At 53.4% G+C, this 19,271-nt stretch overlaps 1 protein-coding gene and 1 non-coding gene across 2 annotated transcripts; both read left to right on the top strand.

The window, feature by feature from the left end:
• Positions 1 to 3,777: 3,777 nt before the first annotated feature.
• Positions 3,778 to 18,738, top strand: PRRC2A (proline rich coiled-coil 2A). Its single transcript, XM_040644854.1, has 31 exons — positions 3,778 to 3,935; positions 5,761 to 5,935; positions 6,436 to 6,613; positions 6,982 to 7,081; positions 7,179 to 7,251; positions 7,604 to 7,747; positions 7,906 to 8,057; positions 8,241 to 8,320; positions 8,472 to 8,614; positions 8,936 to 9,026; positions 9,119 to 9,335; positions 9,755 to 10,193; positions 10,631 to 10,821; positions 11,058 to 11,355; positions 11,753 to 11,963; positions 12,166 to 14,034; positions 14,395 to 14,666; positions 14,865 to 14,995; positions 15,230 to 15,359; positions 15,464 to 15,549; positions 15,723 to 15,956; positions 16,088 to 16,228; positions 16,333 to 16,404; positions 16,513 to 16,680; positions 16,870 to 16,952; positions 17,146 to 17,356; positions 17,447 to 17,545; positions 17,686 to 17,898; positions 18,016 to 18,110; positions 18,218 to 18,308; positions 18,425 to 18,738. Exons 2-31 carry the CDS (start codon positions 5,824 to 5,826, stop codon positions 18,563 to 18,565), a joined length of 6,465 nt encoding a protein of 2,154 aa, XP_040500788.1. The 5' UTR covers positions 3,778 to 3,935; positions 5,761 to 5,823; the 3' UTR covers positions 18,566 to 18,738.
• Positions 6,120 to 6,250, top strand: LOC121106134. Its single transcript, XR_005838884.1, has one exon. It is a non-coding gene; the product is annotated as a small nucleolar RNA SNORA38 (small nucleolar RNA).
• Positions 18,739 to 19,271: the final 533 nt, after the last annotated feature.

The raw sequence follows: 19,271 nt of genomic DNA, 5'->3' as shown, positions 1-19,271 counted from the left end.
AGGGGACTTCTATTTGGAGGATATTGAGAACAGATACTGGGGATTCAGAATACTTGGATGGCAGAAAGGATTAAAAAGCAAATCCCAGGGAAGGAAGGAACCTCAGAGTTCCCAAGCCTTCAGTGAGGCTATTCCTGGACCTTTCCCTCAACAGGTCCAGATGAGTTAACTCTAGCAATTCCCAGTATCTGGGCACTATTTCAGATTTCCTGACTTTCTGGGAAGGGGTAATCCAATTAGCCCAGCTTGTTTCATGTACTGAGGACAGAATGTTGGTTCTTCCCAGTGGTGAAGACAGGTTGGCCTCCTAAAGAGTGCTACAGTAACTGTATGGGGCTTCAGATGAGGAAGAGATCACCGGAAGTTGGATAAAATATCTGAACATAACAAAACCAACAGCTAAACTTATTAAGCACCCACTGTATACCATCCTAAATGCTTTCTGTGTACTAATTCTCCTAATCTTTGCAACAACCCTGGTGACACCAAGGAGGATACAAAGGAGCTGGAGCTTAAATAGTTCATCCATTCAAGATAAATAAATTGGGTTCTATTCACACATCAGACGATTATTATACAGCTACAAGAATGAACAAACCACAACTACATGCAACAATGTGAATGAACTTCCTCAACACAATTTGAGCAAAAGAAAACAGACACAGGAGAACCCTTACTGTACAATTCCATCTGTATTAAGTACAAAAATGAGTAAAACTAATATATGTTGTTATAAGTCAGGATAGTAGTCTTGGGGGAGAGCAGTGACTGGAAGAGGCCCTCTAGCAGCTTCCATGGCACTAATTAAGGTTTTATTTTTGGCAACATGTTCTGCTCAGTTTGTGAAAATTCATGAGATAGATAGATAGATAGATAGATAGATATAATATGCTTTGATAAAAAGACTTAAAAAATCATTTATTGGTTGGGGGGGCTGGGTGGCTCAGTTGATTAAGCATTTGCCTTCAGCTTAGGTCATGAGCCCAGGCTCCTGGGATCAAGCACCAAGTTGAGCTCTGCTCAGTAAGGAGCCTGCTTCTTCCTCTGCCTGCCCCTCCCCCTGCTCCTGTGCTCTCTCTCTCTCTCTCTTTCTCTCTCTCTCTAACAAATAAATGAAATCTTTAAAAAAAAATAAAAATCATTTCTTGGGCATCAATCTTGTGCCATTCTAGGTGCTTGGGATATAAGAATCAACAAAACAAAGATCCTTGCCATTGTGAAGTTTACGTTCTGTTGTGGGAAATGGTATGGGAGGAGGACAGACAACAAACAATAAATATAATTTAAAATTTATATGATGTTAGAAGAAGAAGTAGAGCAGGTTAAAGGGGATCAGGGGTAACAGGATGGTCAGGGAAGATTACTATTTTGAATGAGTAATCAGGGTAGGCCTTATTGAGAAGACGAACGACACCGAACAAAGACCTCATGGAGGTGAAGGAGTGAGGGACGTGGGTTTCTGTGTGAAGAATCAACTTGGCACAGAGGGGAGGGGGGTGGGGGAATGGGATAGGCTGGTGATGGGTAGTAAGGAGGGCACATATTGCATGGTGCACTGGGTGTTATACGCAACTAATGAATCATCGAACTTTACATCAAAAACCAGGGATGTACTGTATGGTGACTAACATAATATAATAAAAAAATTATAATAAAAAAAAGAAAAAGAATCAACTTGGCAGAGGAAAGAGAAGCAAAAGGGCTCCAAGGTGAGACATGCCTGGCAGAAATAGGGAAAGTGATAAAATTAGGGAGCCACGTAATTTAGGGTTTTGTAGGCCACTCTAAGGACTTTGAGAGAAACTGAGAGGCATTGTAGGACTTTGAGCAAGGGAGTCCTTTGCGGTCTCCTTTGAGAAAAGGCCCACTCTGGCTGCAGCGCAGAGAACAGGCAGTAGGGCTAGAGGTAGACTAAAGACAAGTTAGGAGGCTGTCGCTGTAACCCAGGTGAGAGATCAAGGTGGAAGCAGCATAAGCGAATTGGCTGGATTCTGGATATTTTCTCATGACAGGAGTTCCTGTCTGCTTGAAAGTGGGGAGCGAAATAAAGAAGGGAGTCCATGAGGATTCCAGGGTTTTGGGCTTAACTATAATTTTTAAATTGCCATCAGCTGAAATGATGAAGGCTGTGGAGAAAACAAATTTTGAGGGTCTGGAGAACAAATGTTCGGTGTTGGACATACCTAATTTGAAATGATCTGTTAGATAATCAAGAGGAGATGTCAAGTACATAGCTGTACTTGTACTCCAAGTCTGGAGTTTGGGAGAGAGGTCTGCAGTGAAGATATGCATTTGGGAGTCATCAGCACATAAATGCTATTTCACGTCATGAGACTGATGTCCTTGACACACTCATGCTGGGTAAAAGATTGGGGTGAAGGCTTGACTGGAGTTGGTTTAAGAATGAATGACAGGAGGGAATTGGTGACAGTAAGTATGGATAACTCTTCCAAGAAATTTTGCTGTGGTAGGTGACCAGGGAGAGGGGGACAAGAAAATAATTTTGAATGCTTAAGAACTGAAGTCATCTCAACTATCTCAATGTGCCTCAGGATAAAATTCTTATCGGATAGTTGCTAATTTTTCTGCTCTCATTTTCCATAATGGACAGGTAGACTCTTAATTTAGTCACACCAGCTGAGGCACGGGTCCCTAAGACCATGCCTCTGCTCATCAGTTCACTGGGCCTGAGCTGTGCACCCTCTCCTCAAACTTGGCTAAATACTAACTAGTGCTTCACATTTATTAATAAGATCCACGTTTTTCTAGAATCATTTCTGAACCTCCCCAGGCAGGATCTGATTTTATTCCTCTACTTCCATAACATATTGTGGTTATCTCTCACGCCTTCGAAACATAGTTGTCGAATGATCTGCTGAACGGGTAGTGGGTCTGATTGGAATACAATAATAGAGACAAAGGAGCGAACTAGTACCACATTTCGTAGAATGAAACCTACTGTGAAGAGAATACAAATTATATTCATGAAAATTATAGGTTATAAAATTAAATGTCTTAGTCATTGGCTGCCGATATGTTGATGAAGAGGTCATTCCAACCCTATCTTTGTTCAAATGATTTGCATGTATTATGCAAATAAATAGAACTAGTAAAAGAATGCCGACACTGCACGGGGCCGACGGTACACTCCCCGGGACCCCAGGATTGGCCTGTCTATCCACTGCATTTGCATGACGTGATTTAATAACTAGAATGCCCCACCTCTCTAATGCTTTCACCTCTCGCGAATGGACGCGTGAATTGGGACTCTTCCCTGGTTACGTAAAGCTCCGCCCTCCAGCAGCTAATCCCTTCCGCCCCGAGCTCTCGCTCCCTCTCCGCTGAAAGCGCTGCCAGTCTTGCATCGTTTCCTTCCACTCCCCGCGTCCCTACGTCTCTCCGCTCCCATCTTTCCACGAACGCACGACGCACGCTCCGCCCCTTCCCCCCCCCTCCCCGATTTGTCGCGCAAATTCTGCGCCCTAACCGCCGGGTAGACAGGCACTGCATTCCCGCCCCCTCTACGCGTCTTAACGGCCGGCGCCGAGGGCGCGTCTCTTTAGCCAACCGGAGTCCTAGCGCCCGAAAGTCCCTCCTCTTTATGCAAATAACCTAGCCTGCTCCGCAGGCCTTGCTTTTTTTTTTTAAATAAGGACAGCCCTCGAAGTAAAGAGTGATAGGGTAGAAGGTGCCCCGCCCTTTATGCAAATCAGGGGGCGTGTCATGCGCTGAGGGAGGCGGGAGGTGGGGGGGGTTGCTCCCGGGGGCGGCGGTTGCCCGGATGGGCCGTTAGTCGGAGCCCAGCCGCGGAGTGAGCGAGGGAGACGGGAGGAGCGGAACCCGGCGCCATCCGCCGCCATCCGCCCCCGCCCCACCGCCATCCCACCTCGGGGAGCCCCTAGGCCCCGGTCCCGGACCCCCGCGCACCCGGCCAGGTGAGTCTGGGGAGCCGAGTGCTAACGTCCTTTTCCGGCGCGGGAGCGGTGGTAGCGGCGGCGGCGGCGGCGGCGGCGGGCCGGGGGGGGGGGGAGGAGAAGCTGCCATTAGCCGCCGCCATTTTGTCCTCCTCCTGCCGGGGCTTGCCTGCCCCTCCCCCTCTGATACCCCAGCTTGGTACCCGCACCTCCAACCCCTCACACAGAATCTATGGCCTGCCCCTCACTACCCATATTCTTGGTTTCATGGGACGACCCCCTCTTCTGGGCCCCTAACTCCCCACCCTCTGCTGCGCTCTTGGCCTCTTCACCCCAATCTGTGGGTCCCCTTCCCCGCCGCCACTTTGGGATGGGCCGCGCCCGCCGATCCGCGGAGAGTCTCTTTTCCTCCATATTGGGCCACCCTCCCATCACCCAGTGCTTAGGTTCCCCATTCTTGACACCCCTCTTCGCGTCTAGTCACTCCCACCCTGGAACCCTGCTTTTATCCTACATCTTTGCTTTCTACGTTCCTCAGTCTTTATCTGCTTTTTCGTTTTTCCTATTTCCTTTCTCCTCTGTCTCAACACCCCCTCCTTTTTTTCTTGGGTCTCTTGACATTGCCCTCTTACTTGGCTCTGTAGCTTTTCTTTACCATTTCTGGTTAAGTGTATTAACCACCTGCTTTTGTGTTGATCCTCTTTTATTAGTGTTACTCCACCATTTGTCTATCTCTTTTTCCTTCATGTATTTATTTTTCAAAGATTGGAGTCTTTAAACTCCAATCCAATTCCCACTCCTTCATCTTACCTGTCTTAAACTTCTCCCTGGTTTTCATCCTGATTTTACCCAGTTTTTATCGTGGGCCTGCCTGGATTTCCCACCACCTCCCATCTCTTTCCTGTACGCCATTCCTTCCTATAAATGAATGCCTGGTCACTCAGGAACCGACTGACGATGCAGAGTTTGGCCTGCTTGGGGAGGAAGGAATATTGGGAAAAGAAACGACTTCTGATGAACATTCTTACTGAGGGCAGGAAAATGAAGTTGATTCTGGCTTTGGCCCCATGGTTACAGAGTGTGCTTGAGGTGGCTTCATAATGTTTTGTTTTTCTCACATCTGCATAGGGTAAGCCAGAGCCCACCAGTGTTTTCATCTGGAGACTAGGTTTTTTTCCCAGGAGCTGGGATGGGGGCAAGTGTAGGAAAAGATAGGGTGAATATTCCAAATACTTGGGGTTCTGTAGCTTGGGAGTATGTAGAGCCCCAATTCCATGAGGAATTATCTGGCACCAGCCCCCAGCCTGGCTGAGCAAGCTCATAAAATCGTTAAACTCCCGGCATACCTTTGTGCAAACCTCCCCAGATGGGAGTGAGGCTGCTGGGAAAGGAACCTGGGGCACAGTTAGGGAGCTGGTGTCTAATAAGTCAGGGATTTAAAGCTCTGTTCCTTGTAGGATGGAGCTGTATGCCTTTTTCTGGTTTTCTCTGGGGCTGGGACTTGCCACGATTTATTGTACCTCTCCGGAATGCTTTTTGTGAAGGGAGAAAAGATTATTACTTGGGATAATGAAGAAGCGGCTACCCTTTATAGACTGGCGCAAAAGAAAGTGTGTGTCTACTACTAGGAGCATACTAGATTTTTAATTTGGATTTGTTTGGCAAGAGGTGTCTGGGGGAAAGAGGGACCATGGCATTTGGGCTCTGTGGGAGTTGTTTAAAGGGACAGGAAGTTTGAATAGGCTGGAGGAAAAGACATCAGAAGACCAAGTATTTGGGCCCCTAATGAAAATGCAAAGGAGCATCTAGGGAACAGAGAGTGAAACACTTGGTGTCTGGCCCACAGGCTCCGGCACGTTTTGGGGGAGGTGCCTGCAGGACCCAACGTACTCAATGAGCTTCCAGCGCAATGTCCGATCGCTCGGGGCCGACTGCCAAGGGGAAGGATGGAAAGAAGTATTCCTCGCTCAACCTGTTTGATACGTATAAGGGCAAGTCCTTAGAGATCCAGAAACCCGCTGGTGAGGGTCCTGCCAAGATGTTCCTAATTCCTAGAGTCTGGGCATGAATGGGGCATACATTTTAAAGCTCTTAGAAGGAAAATGGTTATAGTACAAGTATCACAAGACTAGAAGAACACTAGAGACTTCCCAGCTTTATCTTGGGTCCCCTAGGGAATGTTGGGCTTTGGATGAACACCAGTGACCCTCCTACAAAGGCGTGTCTATAGTTCCCTGTCTTTGGACACGTAAGAATTGGAGGCAAAGAAACGTGGAGTTGGAGAAGTCTGGGGCCAGCTTGCTCCCTGCAGGCTCAAGATGAACCATCCAACAAAGAAGCGTCAAGTGTAATGCATCTTAGTGTTCCAGTGGAATTTCAGAAATTGCTGAGGGCAAAGGAAGGAGTGGTTTCTAAAAGAAGTTTCATAATAAGACGTTGAGGAGGTACAAATGGGGCCTAGGGTAGGAAGGTGTCCAATCACCCATGTGGGGCGTTCTTCGCCCTCCCATCTTTTTTCCAGTTGCCCCTCGCCATGGCCTGCAGAGTCTCGGGAAAGTTGCCATTGCCCGGCGTATGCCACCCCCAGCCAACCTTCCGAGCCTGAAAGCCGAGAACAAAGGCAATGACCCCAACGTCTCACTAGTGCCGAAAGACGGAACAGGATGGGCAAGCAAACAGGAGCAGTCCGACCCCAAGAGGTAGACAGAGGTTTGGGGGATGTAGAGTGATGACTACTTTAACTTTGAATTTCAGGATAAAATAGGGCTTGTCTAGCCCAGCCACATAAGATCCAGAGACCGAGGGAAGCCCTTTCTTGGTTATTCCAGGGCTCCTGTTAGAGAACTAAGGAATGACACTTCTAGCTTTCTAAAGAAGTGAGGTAGAAGGAAGGGATCAACAAAACAGATGACAGCCTACATGGGGTGACTAAGTTATAGTATTTTGTCACAAATATTTGTAAATAGTAACAAATGGGCTTGGGTTCACTTCCTTTCCCCCATCAATTGGACAAGTAGGGGAAGCATCTCAGGTCCTGGATAACCTTCCTGTCCTACCATCCCCTTAGTTCCGATGCCTCAACCGCTCAGCCGCCGGAATCGCAGCCACTGCCGGCTTCACAGACGCCTGCCTCCAACCAACAGAAACGACCCCCAGTAGCCCCCGAGGTATGTGAAGAATTGGAGGGTATTAAAGGTCTGGGGGCAAGAATGATTTGTAGTTCTACCACCCAGGTCACCATTTATTATTTCTCTGCTTCCCCAGAACACTCCTTCGGTTCCAAGCGGGGTAAAGTCCTGGGCACAAGCCAGCGTCACCCATGGAGCACATGGAGATGGTGAGTGCAGGGCTACTTGGGGAGCTTTCTCTGTGCGCTGTGATAGGCAGGAACCCTGTACTATACCTTCAGCAAGGTGTTCTCAGTTCTCTGGCTAAGTTTGGGCCCCATATTCAGTTTCATGGGCCACGTGAGCAAGTTCGTTTCTGTCTTACGTGAGGCTGAGGGGGGTGTTCCAGAACTGACCTTGATTATTGGGGAATGAGTACACAGTGTATAGGGAGTGAGTTTGAAAGCAGGAATTTGATCTGGTACTATCAGAGCCTTCGATTTTTGTGGTCCATTCTCAGTAAATACGGTTTGTTTGGGTTTTTTTGGTATTTTTTGGTCTGCTACTCTGCACTACCAACAGGTGGAAGGGCATCAAGCCTACTGTCACGATTCTCTCGAGAGGAATTTCCGACCCTGCAGGCGGCTGGCGACCAGGACAAGGCTGCCAAGGAAAGGGAGTCTGCCGAACAGTCGTCTGGGCCCGGACCAAGCCTCCGCCCCCAAAGTGAGTGGTTGCCATTTGTGAGTTGAGTGGCGTGGGTGAGTGGTTGGTTATATTTTGGCCAGAACAGTACCTTACTCCATCTCAGAGCCAAGTGCTGGCTTATTCACCTTCTTCATCATTTTTAGCTATGTTTCCTCTTTTCCTTTTCCAAAATACAGATTCTACAACTTGGAGGGACGGAGGTGGGCGTGGCCCTGATGAGCTGGAGGGCCCAGACTCCAAACTTCATCACAGCCATGATCCCCGGGGGGCGCTGCAGCCTTCGGGCCCACCCCAGTTCCCTCCCTACCGCGGAATGATGCCGCCCTTCGTGAGTTTGTATATCTTGTTTTGGGATGGTTGCACTTGCCACTAGAGAGTTAGCAACTAGGACTTAGCCTTTGGAGGGAACAGAAAGAAAGCAGGGGCCTTTGACAGAGGAAAGGATAATAGGTTTAGGGAGCTAGTTTGCATATTTGTCCCTCTAAGCATCTGCTGTTGGGCCGTTTTACAGATGTATCCCCCATATCTCCCGTTCCCTCCACCCTATGGACCCCAGGGGCCTTACCGATACCCTACTCCTGATGGGCCCAGGTGAGTAATCCAGGTCTGGGTTTCTGGTTGGGGGCAGGGGAAGCCTCTTAGAAAGGGAGATGGCCTTCTGGCCCAGAGGCTGAGTCTTGTATATGGTTCTGCAACATGCCATCTTTGATACTCTCTCTCCCATTTGTCTTTTCATACGTAGCCGTTTCCCCCGTGTGGCGGGCCCTCGGGGTTCAGGGCCGCCAATGCGCCTTGTAGAGCCTGTAGGTCGGCCTTCGATTCTTAAAGAGGATAACCTCAAAGAGTTTGACCAGTTGGATCAGGAGAATGATGATGGTTGGGCAGGTTAGTGCATATGAAAGATGAAGCCTTTTGGTCTCAAAAGTCAAAATCTGATGAATAAATAGGGGATTGTGTGGGAGAAATTGTGTGGGAGAAAAGGAGATGCTGAAGGGTAGGGCAGGCACGTGGTGGAAAGCCAAGTTCTGGTAAAGAACTGAGAGGTGTGGGAATGCCAAGACTCACAGTGTGGCTTCATGCAGAGGGGGGGTTGGTGTTGGGAGTGCATCGCACTACATCATACCAGACCCCTTCCTGTGTTCCAGAAGTTATCTGAGATTGGAGAGCAGAATGCTTGGGTTATTGCTTTTTCACTTTTCCGCACAGGGGCCCACGAAGAGGTCGATTACACTGAAAAGCTCAAGTTCAGCGATGAGGAAGACGGGCGAGACTCCGATGAGGAGGGAGCTGAGGGCCAGTGAGTTAGGGGGCTCAGTTCCTTTGTAGTAATATCCTCTTAAAGGAGCTGGTTTCCAACTGATTTTAATTCCACTGTTGGTCTGCTCACAGCAAGGAGTCCCAATCAGCTGCTGGTGAGGAACGGCCCCCTGAAGCAGATGGCAAAAAGGGCAACTCCCCTGGCAGCGAACCGCCCCCTCCCAAGACGGCCTGGGCAGAGACCTCTCGGCCTCCAGAGACAGAGCCGGGGCCTCCTGCCCCAAAGCCTCCCCCACCCCCACCTCACCGGGGCCCCGCCGGGAACTGGGGCCCCCCTGGGGACTACCCAGTGAGTGTCTATAATGAGGGCATTGAGAAGGGTCAGTTGTGGGAGATGAGTGTCGGCTGAGAAGTTGAAGCACTAGTAATTGAGGAAGTTGGGGGGCGGGTCAGGAATGGGCCACAGGAAGTAGAAAAAAGTGGAGCATCTCTGAAAAGCATCCAGAGCATCTCTGGGACATCTTTGGTGTTACGGGAGTCTGGGTTAAACAAAATTGGGATGCTAGTGAGGAAAAACAAGGAGGCCTGGTGTTTAGGTCTCTGAAAGGAGAAAGGAAACAAGATTAGGATGAGTTTGTCTCTACCCAAAGAGACCACCAACCCAAGGCCAGTTCCTGTCCCCACAGCTAGAGACAGTTGGTCAGTCTGTGAAAAAAGATAAATCTGACGACTGACACCTCTGGCCCTGCCGGGTCTGCCCATTGACAGGATCGGGGGGGCCCTCCCTGCAAGCCCCCAGCTCCCGAAGACGAGGATGAGGCGTGGCGGCAGCGGCGAAAACAGTCTTCATCTGAGATCTCCCTGGCCGTGGAGCGGCAGGAGGAGCGCCGGGCAGCCTGCGCTGAAAAGCTCAAGCGACTTGATGAGAAGTTTGGGGCGCCTGACAAGCGGCTCAAAGCAGAGCCTGCTGTCCCACCTGCTGCCCCTCCTGCCCCAGCTCCACCACCTGCAGTTCCCAAAGAACTCTCTGCACCTCCAGCTCCTCCACCAGCACCAGCCCCAACACCAGAAAAAGAACCGGAAGAGCCGACACAGTCCCCTCCTGCGCAGTCCGCCCCCACTCCAGGTGTGGCTCCAGCTCCCACCCTGGTGAGTGGTGGTGGCAGTACTAGTAGCACCAGCAGTGGCAGCTTCGAAGCCAGCCCAGGTATGGAGATGGGATAGGGTACTACTGGGTGTCCTGTTTCTTCTCTGTTGGGGCTGAGGGCACAGGTGGTAAGGATGGGAGGAAATGAAGTAGAAATCAGTGGTTTGGGTTTATCGGATTATCAGTGGTGGAGGAAAAGGGGGGTTTCTTTGCTCATGTGGATATCTAAGGTGGGGGAGGTTTTACTATGAGTTCCTGGATAAGCAGCAATCTAAAAGCACTTGCCAAAAGCTTAGCATGGAGTGAGAGTAAAGACAGGGTCTGTTGCTTTGGTGGTTTTGTGGGCAGTTCACACCACTGTCATTGGCTCTTGAAGTAAGCGTTTATCTTTAGAGAGGGTGTTAGAGGTGAGAGTGGAGCACGTGGGGCTGTTCATGTTTATGGGAGGTCTCTCGGGGGACTAGGTCACTCTAACGATAATCTTTTTGTCAATGCAGTGGAACCCCAACTGCCCTCAAAAGAGGGTTCTGAACAACCAGAAGAGGTTCCCTCTCCTGCCACAACCCCGGTCCCAAAAGTGGAACCCAAGGGTGATGGGGCTGGTCCCACCCGGCAGCCCCCCAGCCAGGGCTTGGGCTACCCCAAATACCAGAAGTCGTTGCCACCGCGTTTCCAGCGGCAGCAGCAGGTGAGAGCCTTCTTTCTCCTGGTCAGAGCAGTTTCCTTCCCTGGCTTCACATGCGTACCCCTTTCGGAAGGTGTCTTCTGGGTCCCTCTACCAGTTCTGTCTCTGGTGTGTCACCCTTGTGTCCGTCTAGTCCTAGTATTTGTCACATCTGTGTGTTAACTTTGCTTCTGGGCTTGTTTCCTGTTAGGGGCAGGGGTTTTGATGCCTCTCTCGTCCCCTCTGCTGTCCTTCCCCAGGAGCAGCTTTTGAAGCAGCAGCAACAGCAGCAGTGGCAGCAGCATCAACAGGGTTCTGCCCCACCTGCTCCGGTACCGCCGTCACCACCGCAGCCTGTGACCATTGGGGCTGTGCCAGCTCCACAGGCTCCACCACCGCCCCCCAAGGCCCTGTACCCAGGTGCTCTGGGCCGGCCCCCACCCATGCCCCCGATGAACTTTGATCCCCGCTGGATGATGATACCTCCTTATGTGGACCCCCGGCTCCTCCAGGGTCGGCCCCCTCTGGACTTCTACCCTCCTGGTGTGCATCCCTCTGGTAAGGGCCCTCGAGGGCATGGGTAGGGGACACCGCAGTCCTGGGAAGTGGCCATCTGCATCTTGCTGTGTGGATGAAGGGTAATGGGTAAAGGAGGGAGGGTATGTGCTAAGTATTGCTGTGAGATCGCTCTTTGTTTCAGGAATGGCCTTGGGAAAGAAGCAGTGGGCTTTCATTGGCCAGGATTTACTTGGGGGGGATTCATCAATTCATTCATAGGGAAGCTGAGTGGATAACTCTTCCAGGAGAGTGTGTCAGGCTCAGACTTGTCGGGAATAAGAGACGGAGGAGTTGACATCGACGTGACTGACAGAAGTAGATTGGGGAGATGCCTTTTGAGCCAGAGGGCCTGTTACATAGAAGAGGGTTAGCTTTCTCATCCCTCTTGTTTTCTTAGGCTTAGTTCCCCGGGAGCGCTCAGACAGTGGGGGTTCAAGCTCAGAACCGTTTGAGCGCCATGCACCTCCCCTCTTACGGGATCGGGGCACCCCACCAGTGGATCCAAAGTTGGCCTGGGTAGGAGATGTCTTCACCACCACACCCACTGATCCCCGCCCGCTTACCTCCCCACTGCGCCAGGCTGCCGAGGAGGATGACAAGGGGATGCGGTGAGTCTGTGTAGCGGAAGTGGGTGCATCTGCCAGTGAAAGGACCTGGGTTAGGAGGAGAGGTTCTTTGGATTATTGGTGAGGTGACAGGAATAAATGTGAGAGGAGCGTCGGGGTGGTAATACAATGTTCTCTTTATCTAGTTCCAGTTTTTCTCATGCTAAGACACTTAATTTCCACTTTTTTCTGTGTCCCTTTTTAGGAGTGAGACCCCTCCAGTACCTCCCCCACCACCCTATCTGGCCAGTTATCCAGGCTTTCCTGAGAATGGAGCCACTGGGCCCCCGATCCCTCGCTTCCCTCTGGATGAACCAGCTCCCCCAGGGCCCCGTCCACTCCCCTGGCCCCCAGGCAACGATGAAGCTACCAAGATACAAGCTCCGCCACCCAAGAAGGAAACCCCCAAGGAAGAGACTCCACAGCTGACGGGACCGGAAGCCGGCCGAAAGCCTACCCGCGGAGTAGGAGGCCCAGGTCCCCCTCCACCTCGCAGAGAGAGCCGCACTGAGACCCGCTGGGGCCCTCGCCCAGGCAGCAGTCGTCGTGGGATCCCTCCAGAGGAGCCAGGGGTCCCTCCCCGCCGGGCTGGGCCTATAAAGAAACCCCTACCACTTACGAAAGCTGAAGAGCCGCCACCCAAGCCTCTGGAGCAAGGCGATGACAGCCCCAAGGTTGCGAAGCCAGACCTCCTCAAGACAGCAAAGGGGAAGATAGGGGTCCCCAAGGAGACCCCACCCAGTGGGAATCTTTCCCCTGCCCCGAGGCTTCGGAGGGATTACTCTTATGAAAGAGTGGGTCCTGCCTCTTGCCGGGGCCGGGGCCGAGGCGAGTATTTTGCCAGAGGGAGGGGTTTTCGGGGGACCTATGGGGGCCGGGGGCGGGGAGCCCGAAGCCGAGAGTTCCGCAGTTACCGAGAGTTCCGGGGAGATGATGGGCGTGGTGGTGGAGCAGGGGGACCAAACCATCCCCCTGCTCCTCGAGGCCGTACTGCCAGTGAGACACGAAGCGAGGGTTCGGAGTACGAAGAAATCCCCAAGCGGCGTCGGCAGCGGGGCTCAGAAACGGGCAGTGAGACCCATGAGAGCGATCTGGCCCCCTCAGACAAGGAGGCTCCTCCGCCCAAGGAAGGAGTGCTCACCCAAGTCCCTCTTGCTCCACCACCATCGGGAGCCCCTCCTTCACCGGCCCCAGCCCGCTTTTCCACCGCCCGAGGCGGGCGCGTCTTCACTCCCAGAGGAGTGCCATCACGCCGGGGGCGAGGGGGCGGGCGGCCCCCTCCACCCATTTGTCCAGGCTGGAGCCCTCCCACCAAGTCCCTGGCTCCCAAAAAGCTTCCAACAGCTCCTTTGCCACCAAGTAAGGAGCCTTTGAAAGAGAAGCTGATCCCAGGGCCTTTGTCCCCCGTGGCCCGGGGAGGCAGCAGTGGCGGCAGCAACGTCGGCATGGGTGTGGAAGACGGGGAGCGGCCCCGACGGAGGCGGCATGGGAGGGCTCAGCAGCAGGACAAACCACCTCGGTTCCGGAGGCTGAAACAGGAACGGGAGAATGCTGCCAGAGGGGCCGAGGGCAAGCCCTCTTCCCTAGGCCTTCCAGCCCCCACCTCTGGAGCGGAGGAGACACTCACAACAGTGTCTGTCCCCCCACCCCCTCGCCGGGCAGCTGCCAAGTCTCCTGATCTGTCAAACCAGAACTCCGATCAAGCCAATGAGGAATGGGAGACTGCATCAGAGAGCAGCGACTTTGCCAGTGAGCGCCGGGGGGACAAGGAGGCTCCCCCAGCAGCACTGCTGGCCCCCAAAGCTGTGGGAACTCCTGGGGGCAGTGGAGGTGGAACCGGACCAGGCATTTCAACCATGTCCCGTGGAGATCTGAGCCAGAGAGCCAAGGATTTGAGCAAGCGGAGCTTCTCGAGTCAGCGGCCGGGCATGGAAAGGCAGAACCGGCGCCCGGGCCCAGGCAGCAAGGCTGGCAGCGGTGGTAGCAGCAGTGGCGGAGGTGGAGGGGGACCTGGAGGGAGGACCGGCCCAGGTCGAGGGGACAAGAGGAGCTGGCCCTCTCCCAAGAACCGGAGGTGGGTAGGGACCGGCTGTTGAGTTTATTCCTAAGGCTAAGCAGTGGGGGATGGAGAGAACCTGAAGGAAAGGGAAGGGGGCTGTGGTGGAGTTTGAGGTCTAAGGGCACAGGGGCTGCTAGGCCCTGAACAGCCATATCCAGGGAAGGTAACTGGAAAGCAGTTACTGATCAAGTCAGGAGTGCGCGTGTATCCTTGGTTCTTTGCTTTTTGTCTTAAAGACCCGTATACATAGAATTCGTTAGACGTACTCAGAAACACCTGGATTTTAACAGGGAAGAGGGAGGAGTTGGAAGATTGGACTGGTAGGGAAAGTGTTAATAATTCCGAGAATATGGGAGCTGATGCTATTTTCTTTAGCCGCCCTCCTGAGGAGCGGCCCCCAGGGCTTCCTCTGCCTCCCCCGCCGCCCAGCAGTTCTGCTGTCTTCCGCCTGGACCAAGTGATCCACAGCAACCCTGCTGGCATCCAACAGGCTCTGGCCCAACTCAGCAGCCGCCAGGGGAGTGCAGCTGCACCAGGCGGGCACCCAAGGCCCAAGCCTGGGCCTCCCCAAACCCCTCAAGGCCCCTCCCCTCGGCCGCCAACCCGATACGACCCTCAGAGGGCCACCAACAACGGTGTCAGTTCGGGTAAGCTGGAGGGGCTAAGGGTGGGGACGTCTCCATCCCCAGAGAAGGTCAAGTGGCAGGGGCGAAAGGGTCTCGCTTGGGGCCCTGATGCTGGGTGTCTGCATTGAGCAAGGGTGGAAGGGTTGGGTGGGCTAACGGGAAAAGCTAGGGTCAGTGATAGAGCAAAGTGGATGCCGATGGATTTTCCCTTTATCCTAGACTCCCACTTCGAGGAGCCAGGGCTGATGGTGAGGGGGGTGAGCGGGACTCCCCGGGACTCTGCTGGGGTTAATTCCTTCCCCCCAAAACGGCGGGAGCGGCCTCCCAGAAAGCCGGAGCTGCTGCAGGAGGTGAGGGATGGAGCTTGAGGTCGTGCTTCACTGCTCTTACTCCTGTAGATTCTGGCTTAGATTTTCTTCATTTCTCTGTTCTCGTCACTGTCCTCACCCCAAATTCTCAGTATTAGTCACTGCTTATCTTTCCTCTGTCACCTTTTTTGCCCCACACCTCACTCTGGCCCAGCATCTTCCAGTCCCCAGTTCCCACCTCATTCATGTTTTGCCTCTGGGCTTTCTCACCTTTAGGAATCTTTGCCGCCTTCTCATAGCTCTGGATTCTTGGGTCCGAAGCCCGAGGGCCCAGGCCCTCAGGGAGAGTGCAGAGACGCAGGGACAGAGGCCCTGACCCCTCACATCTGGAACCGTTTACATACTGGTGACTAAGCCTGAGGGGCCAGGGGGAGGGCTGTGTCAGAGGGCGGAGAGGGCAGGGTGGTCTTGGGACAGTCTCTCACCTCTGCTGTGTGGTGCTCTTCCCAGCCACTGGCCGGAAGAGTTACCGGCCTGGCTCCATGGAGCCCTGGATGGAACCCCTGAGCCCTTTTGAGGACGTGGCTGGAACAGAGGTGAGTGATGATGGGAAGGTATCTGGGCTGGGATTCTTCCCCACCTGTTCTGGGTTGTCTGGGGCTACTCACGGAGTTCTTTCCTTCCTTCCATTTGTGTATTTGTAAGCATCAGTTAGGTATTGGAGTGTTTTCTACCTTGACTTAACTAACTCCTTCTCCACTCCTCTCAGATGAGTCAGTCTGACAGTGGGGTGGACCTGAGTGGGGATTCTCAGGTGTCATCAGGTCCCTGCAGCCAGCGAAGTTCCCCTGATGGAGGACTCAAAGGGGCAGCAGAGGGGCCTCCCAAGCGGCCTGGAGGCCCCTCACCCCTGAATGCTGTTCCTGGTGAGGGTCCGCCTGGCTCTGAACCCTCTGAACCTCCTAGGAGACGGCCACCTGCTCCCCATGATGGGGACAGAAAGGTAAAAGACCAAGAAAAGAGGAATGTTTCTGGGACTCTGGGACTTCGGCCCTATGTTTGTCTCCTCCTTCCCTATGCTTGTGTCTTCTGGACATTCTTTCATTTGGGCTTCCTTTTACTTGCCCAACCCAGGAGCTGCCCCGGGAGCACCCTCTGCCCCCCGGCCCCATTGGCACAGAGCGATTGCAGCGGACAGACCGAGGCCCAGAGCCTGGCTCCCTCCGGCCATCCCATCGACCTGGCCCCCCCGTCCAGTTTGGCACCAGTGACAAGGTGTGCGTGGGCAGGATCTGAGTATCTTGGGGTGGACCGGAGGTGGGATATGGAGGATACACATCTTGGGTCATGGGATGCTCTCCCCTGTGTCACTACCACAGGACTCGGACCTGCGCCTGGTGGTCGGAGACAGTTTAAAAGCAGAGAAGGAGCTAGCAGCATCAGTCACTGAGGTGAGTGGGAGCGTTGGGTGGGAAGGCCTTCAGTTTCTGGAGAAAATGGCTGGATGTGACCTGGACGGCCAGGAAGCCGATAGTGCGCCTCACCAGGCTTCTTCACAGGCCGTGCCCATATCCCGAGACTGGGAGCTGCTCCCTAGTGCTGCTGCCTCAGCCGAGCCACAGTCCAAGAATCTGGGTTCCGGGCACTGTGGCCCAGAGCCCAGCTCCTCAGGCCAGCGCTTGTACCCTGAGGTCTTCTACGGCAGCCCTGGGCCTCCGACTTCACAGGTAGGTCCTGCTTCCTATCCCGTTACCCCCTTCTGCCTGCTGTTTCTCACAATCCAGCCTTTCCGGTTTGTGTAGTTGTAAACCCTCATTACGTATGATTTTGTTTTTCCTCTTGATTTTACTCTAGTAGGGGGGGTGGGTGATCTTAACCAGAAAAACTGGAGCTCTTCCAGCCTTGTCGTCCCGCAGGTCTCGGGGGGAGCCGTAGACTCTCAGTTACATCCCAGCAATGGAGGCTTCCGCCCTGGGACACCCTCCCTTCACCCTTACAGGTAAGACTAGATGCCTGTTGATCTCAGAAGGAAAGGGGGAACTGTGTTTCGTGGAGGGAAGGGGAAGACCTCTTTCGGAGGTATCAAAAGTGGTAGACTTAGCTCAGAACAAAGGAGTAAATGATTCTGGTTTCCTTTTCCTGACCCCCCTCCTGCACCTGAATCCCCCCCCACCCCGGTCTTCTTTCTCCAGGTCACAGCCCCTGTACCTCCCCCCGGGCCCAGCGCCCCCCTCGGCACTGCTTTCCGGGGTAGCTGTCAAGGGCCAGTTTTTGGATTTCTCTGCACTGCAAGCAACAGAGCTGGGGAAGTTGTCAGCTGGAGGAATCCTGTACCCTCCACCTTCCTTCCTTTACTCTCCAGCCTTCTGCCCTAGCCCTTTGCCCGATCCACCCTTGCTTCAGGTGAGAGGTGGGCAGGTGCTGGGCTTCAGGAGTAGAAAGGGAGGGAATGCTTTTGGGGGAGTTGACATTGGTCCCTGTGGTCCCCAACAGGTGCGCCAGGATCTGCCATCCCCGTCAGATTTTTATTCTACTCCTCTGCAACCTGGTGGCCAAAGTGGCTTCCTCCCCTCAGGGGCCCCTACCCAGCAGGTACCTTTTGTCTGCCTCTTGCTCTTCGTTCTATTTCTCTATCCAGCCTCTGGCTTTTTTATTTGTCTTATTGTATTTCTGGTTTTCTGACATTCTTTCCTGCCTCCCACCCCCCCCACACCCCATATTTCTTACTGCAGATGCTTCTACCCATGGTGGACTCACAGCTGCCTGTGGTGAACTTTGGCTCCCTGCCACCAGCGCCACCTCCTGCCCCACCACCCCTTTCTCTCTTACCTGTGGGCCCTGCTCTGCAGCCCCCCAGCCTGGCTGTGCGGCCCCCACCTGCTCCTGCTACTCGGGTGCTGCCTTCACCTGCCAGACCTTTCCCCCCTAGCTTGGGGCGAGCAGAGGTAAGGTACAGGAACTGAAGGGCTAGGGCTCTCCCGAGAGCTAGGGGTAGGGGATTCAGTATCTCAAGAGGAATAAGGTTGAGAGGCAGGAGGCTTATGAGGTTTTTTTCCCTTCAGCTGCACCCAGTGGAACTGAAGCCGTTCCAGGATTATCGGAAACTGAGCAGCAACCTTGGGGGACCCGGGTCGTCACGCACTCCCCCAGCTGGAAGGCAAGAAGAGGGAGTGGGGATGCAGACTGCTCATCCTTAAGGGCTTTCTTACTTAGGGGACCAGGGAGCAGGTGTCAGACTTGCCTTAAACGCTCTTCCTCCTGTAGGTCTTTCTGCAGCCTGAATTCCCGTCTCAAGGCCCCACCTTCTACCTACAGCGGAGTCTTCCGCACCCAGCGCATCGACCTCTACCAGCAGGTGAAGGAGAGACCCCTGTGGCCCCAAGTCTGAATCGAAGAGTACCCTCTGAGTTCCTGTCTTTTCATCCCTGGCCTCCCAGTAGGACTTACCCTTGCCTGTGTGCTATCCCCCAGGCCTCCCCACCGGATGCCCTGCGCTGGATGCCGAAGCCCTGGGAGCGGACGGGACCACCTTCTCGAGAGGGGTCTTCCCGACGGGCAGAGGAGCCTGGGTCCCGAGGGGACAAGGAGCCTGGGTTGCCCCCACCCCGCTGAGGGAGTTCCCCTTGCCCCCCATCCCCCGGGGCTTGTATATAGATTATAAATATATAAGGGGGAAAGGGGTGGGTGGGGAGGGGTTGTGGGGCTGGGGCCTCGCTTCCCCTCCACCCCCCTCCCCTGGTCCCCTATCCCTGGGGCCGTTTGTTAAAAAAGAATAATAAAAGGATTAAAAAAATTTTCTGCAGTGATTTTGGGGATGGGTCGGTTGTTAGCAATCTCTCGTAGCAGTACAGTGCCCGGGGATCTGTCGAGTGGTTTTGGGGAATTTACTTACCTTGGTGATCTGTTGTAACAAGCCACCTCAAAATTGGACCATTCAGTTGTAATTGAAGTCTTACGGGCTGGGAGTTAGAGCTGCCTCCCCTGGGCAATAGTTTCCTGTGCAAGTGAGGGAGGTCTGTTGGCTACCAGTCTGGAGCTGACAGCTGGGCTGCTCCTGTGTGTCTGGGGCTTTGGTGGTGCGTCTAGAAGCTAGAACCCCACTGGATTGTCCAGCAGGATAGTTGAGTCATCAGGCCTCTTAACAACCCTGAGTTAAGTGTCCCAAGAGGTCCTGGTGGAAGCTGTGAAGTATACGGCCTGGCCTTAGCATGTCTTCGGCCATATTCTGTAGGTCCAGCACTAAGCTGGCACATGGGGAGGGGAGTGTAACTGTGTCTCTCGCAGGGAGTAGCAAGGAATTTGCAGCCTCATATCATTT

The sequence above is a fragment of the Ursus maritimus genome, unplaced genomic scaffold (assembly GCF_017311325.1).
Source record: "Ursus maritimus isolate PB19 unplaced genomic scaffold, ASM1731132v1 scaffold_30, whole genome shotgun sequence".
In the NCBI taxonomy this organism is placed as follows: Eukaryota; Metazoa; Chordata; class Mammalia; order Carnivora; family Ursidae; genus Ursus; species Ursus maritimus.
Note: the sequence above shows the minus strand (reverse complement) of the source record. Positions and strands in the feature narration are given on the sequence as shown.

Bases quoted from the DNA above. Each gene is read 5' to 3' on its own strand.
- PRRC2A (XM_040644854.1), top strand. From the start codon at position 5,824: ATGTCCGATCGCTCGGGGCCGACTGCCAAGGGGAAGGATGGAAAGAAG. The intron at 7,748-7,905 runs GTGAGTGGTTGC...TCCAAAATACAG, and splicing joins ACCAAGCCTCCGCCCCCAAA to ATTCTACAACTTGGAGGGAC. The intron at 16,229-16,332 runs GTGTGCGTGGGC...TCACTACCACAG, and splicing joins AGTTTGGCACCAGTGACAAG to GACTCGGACCTGCGCCTGGT.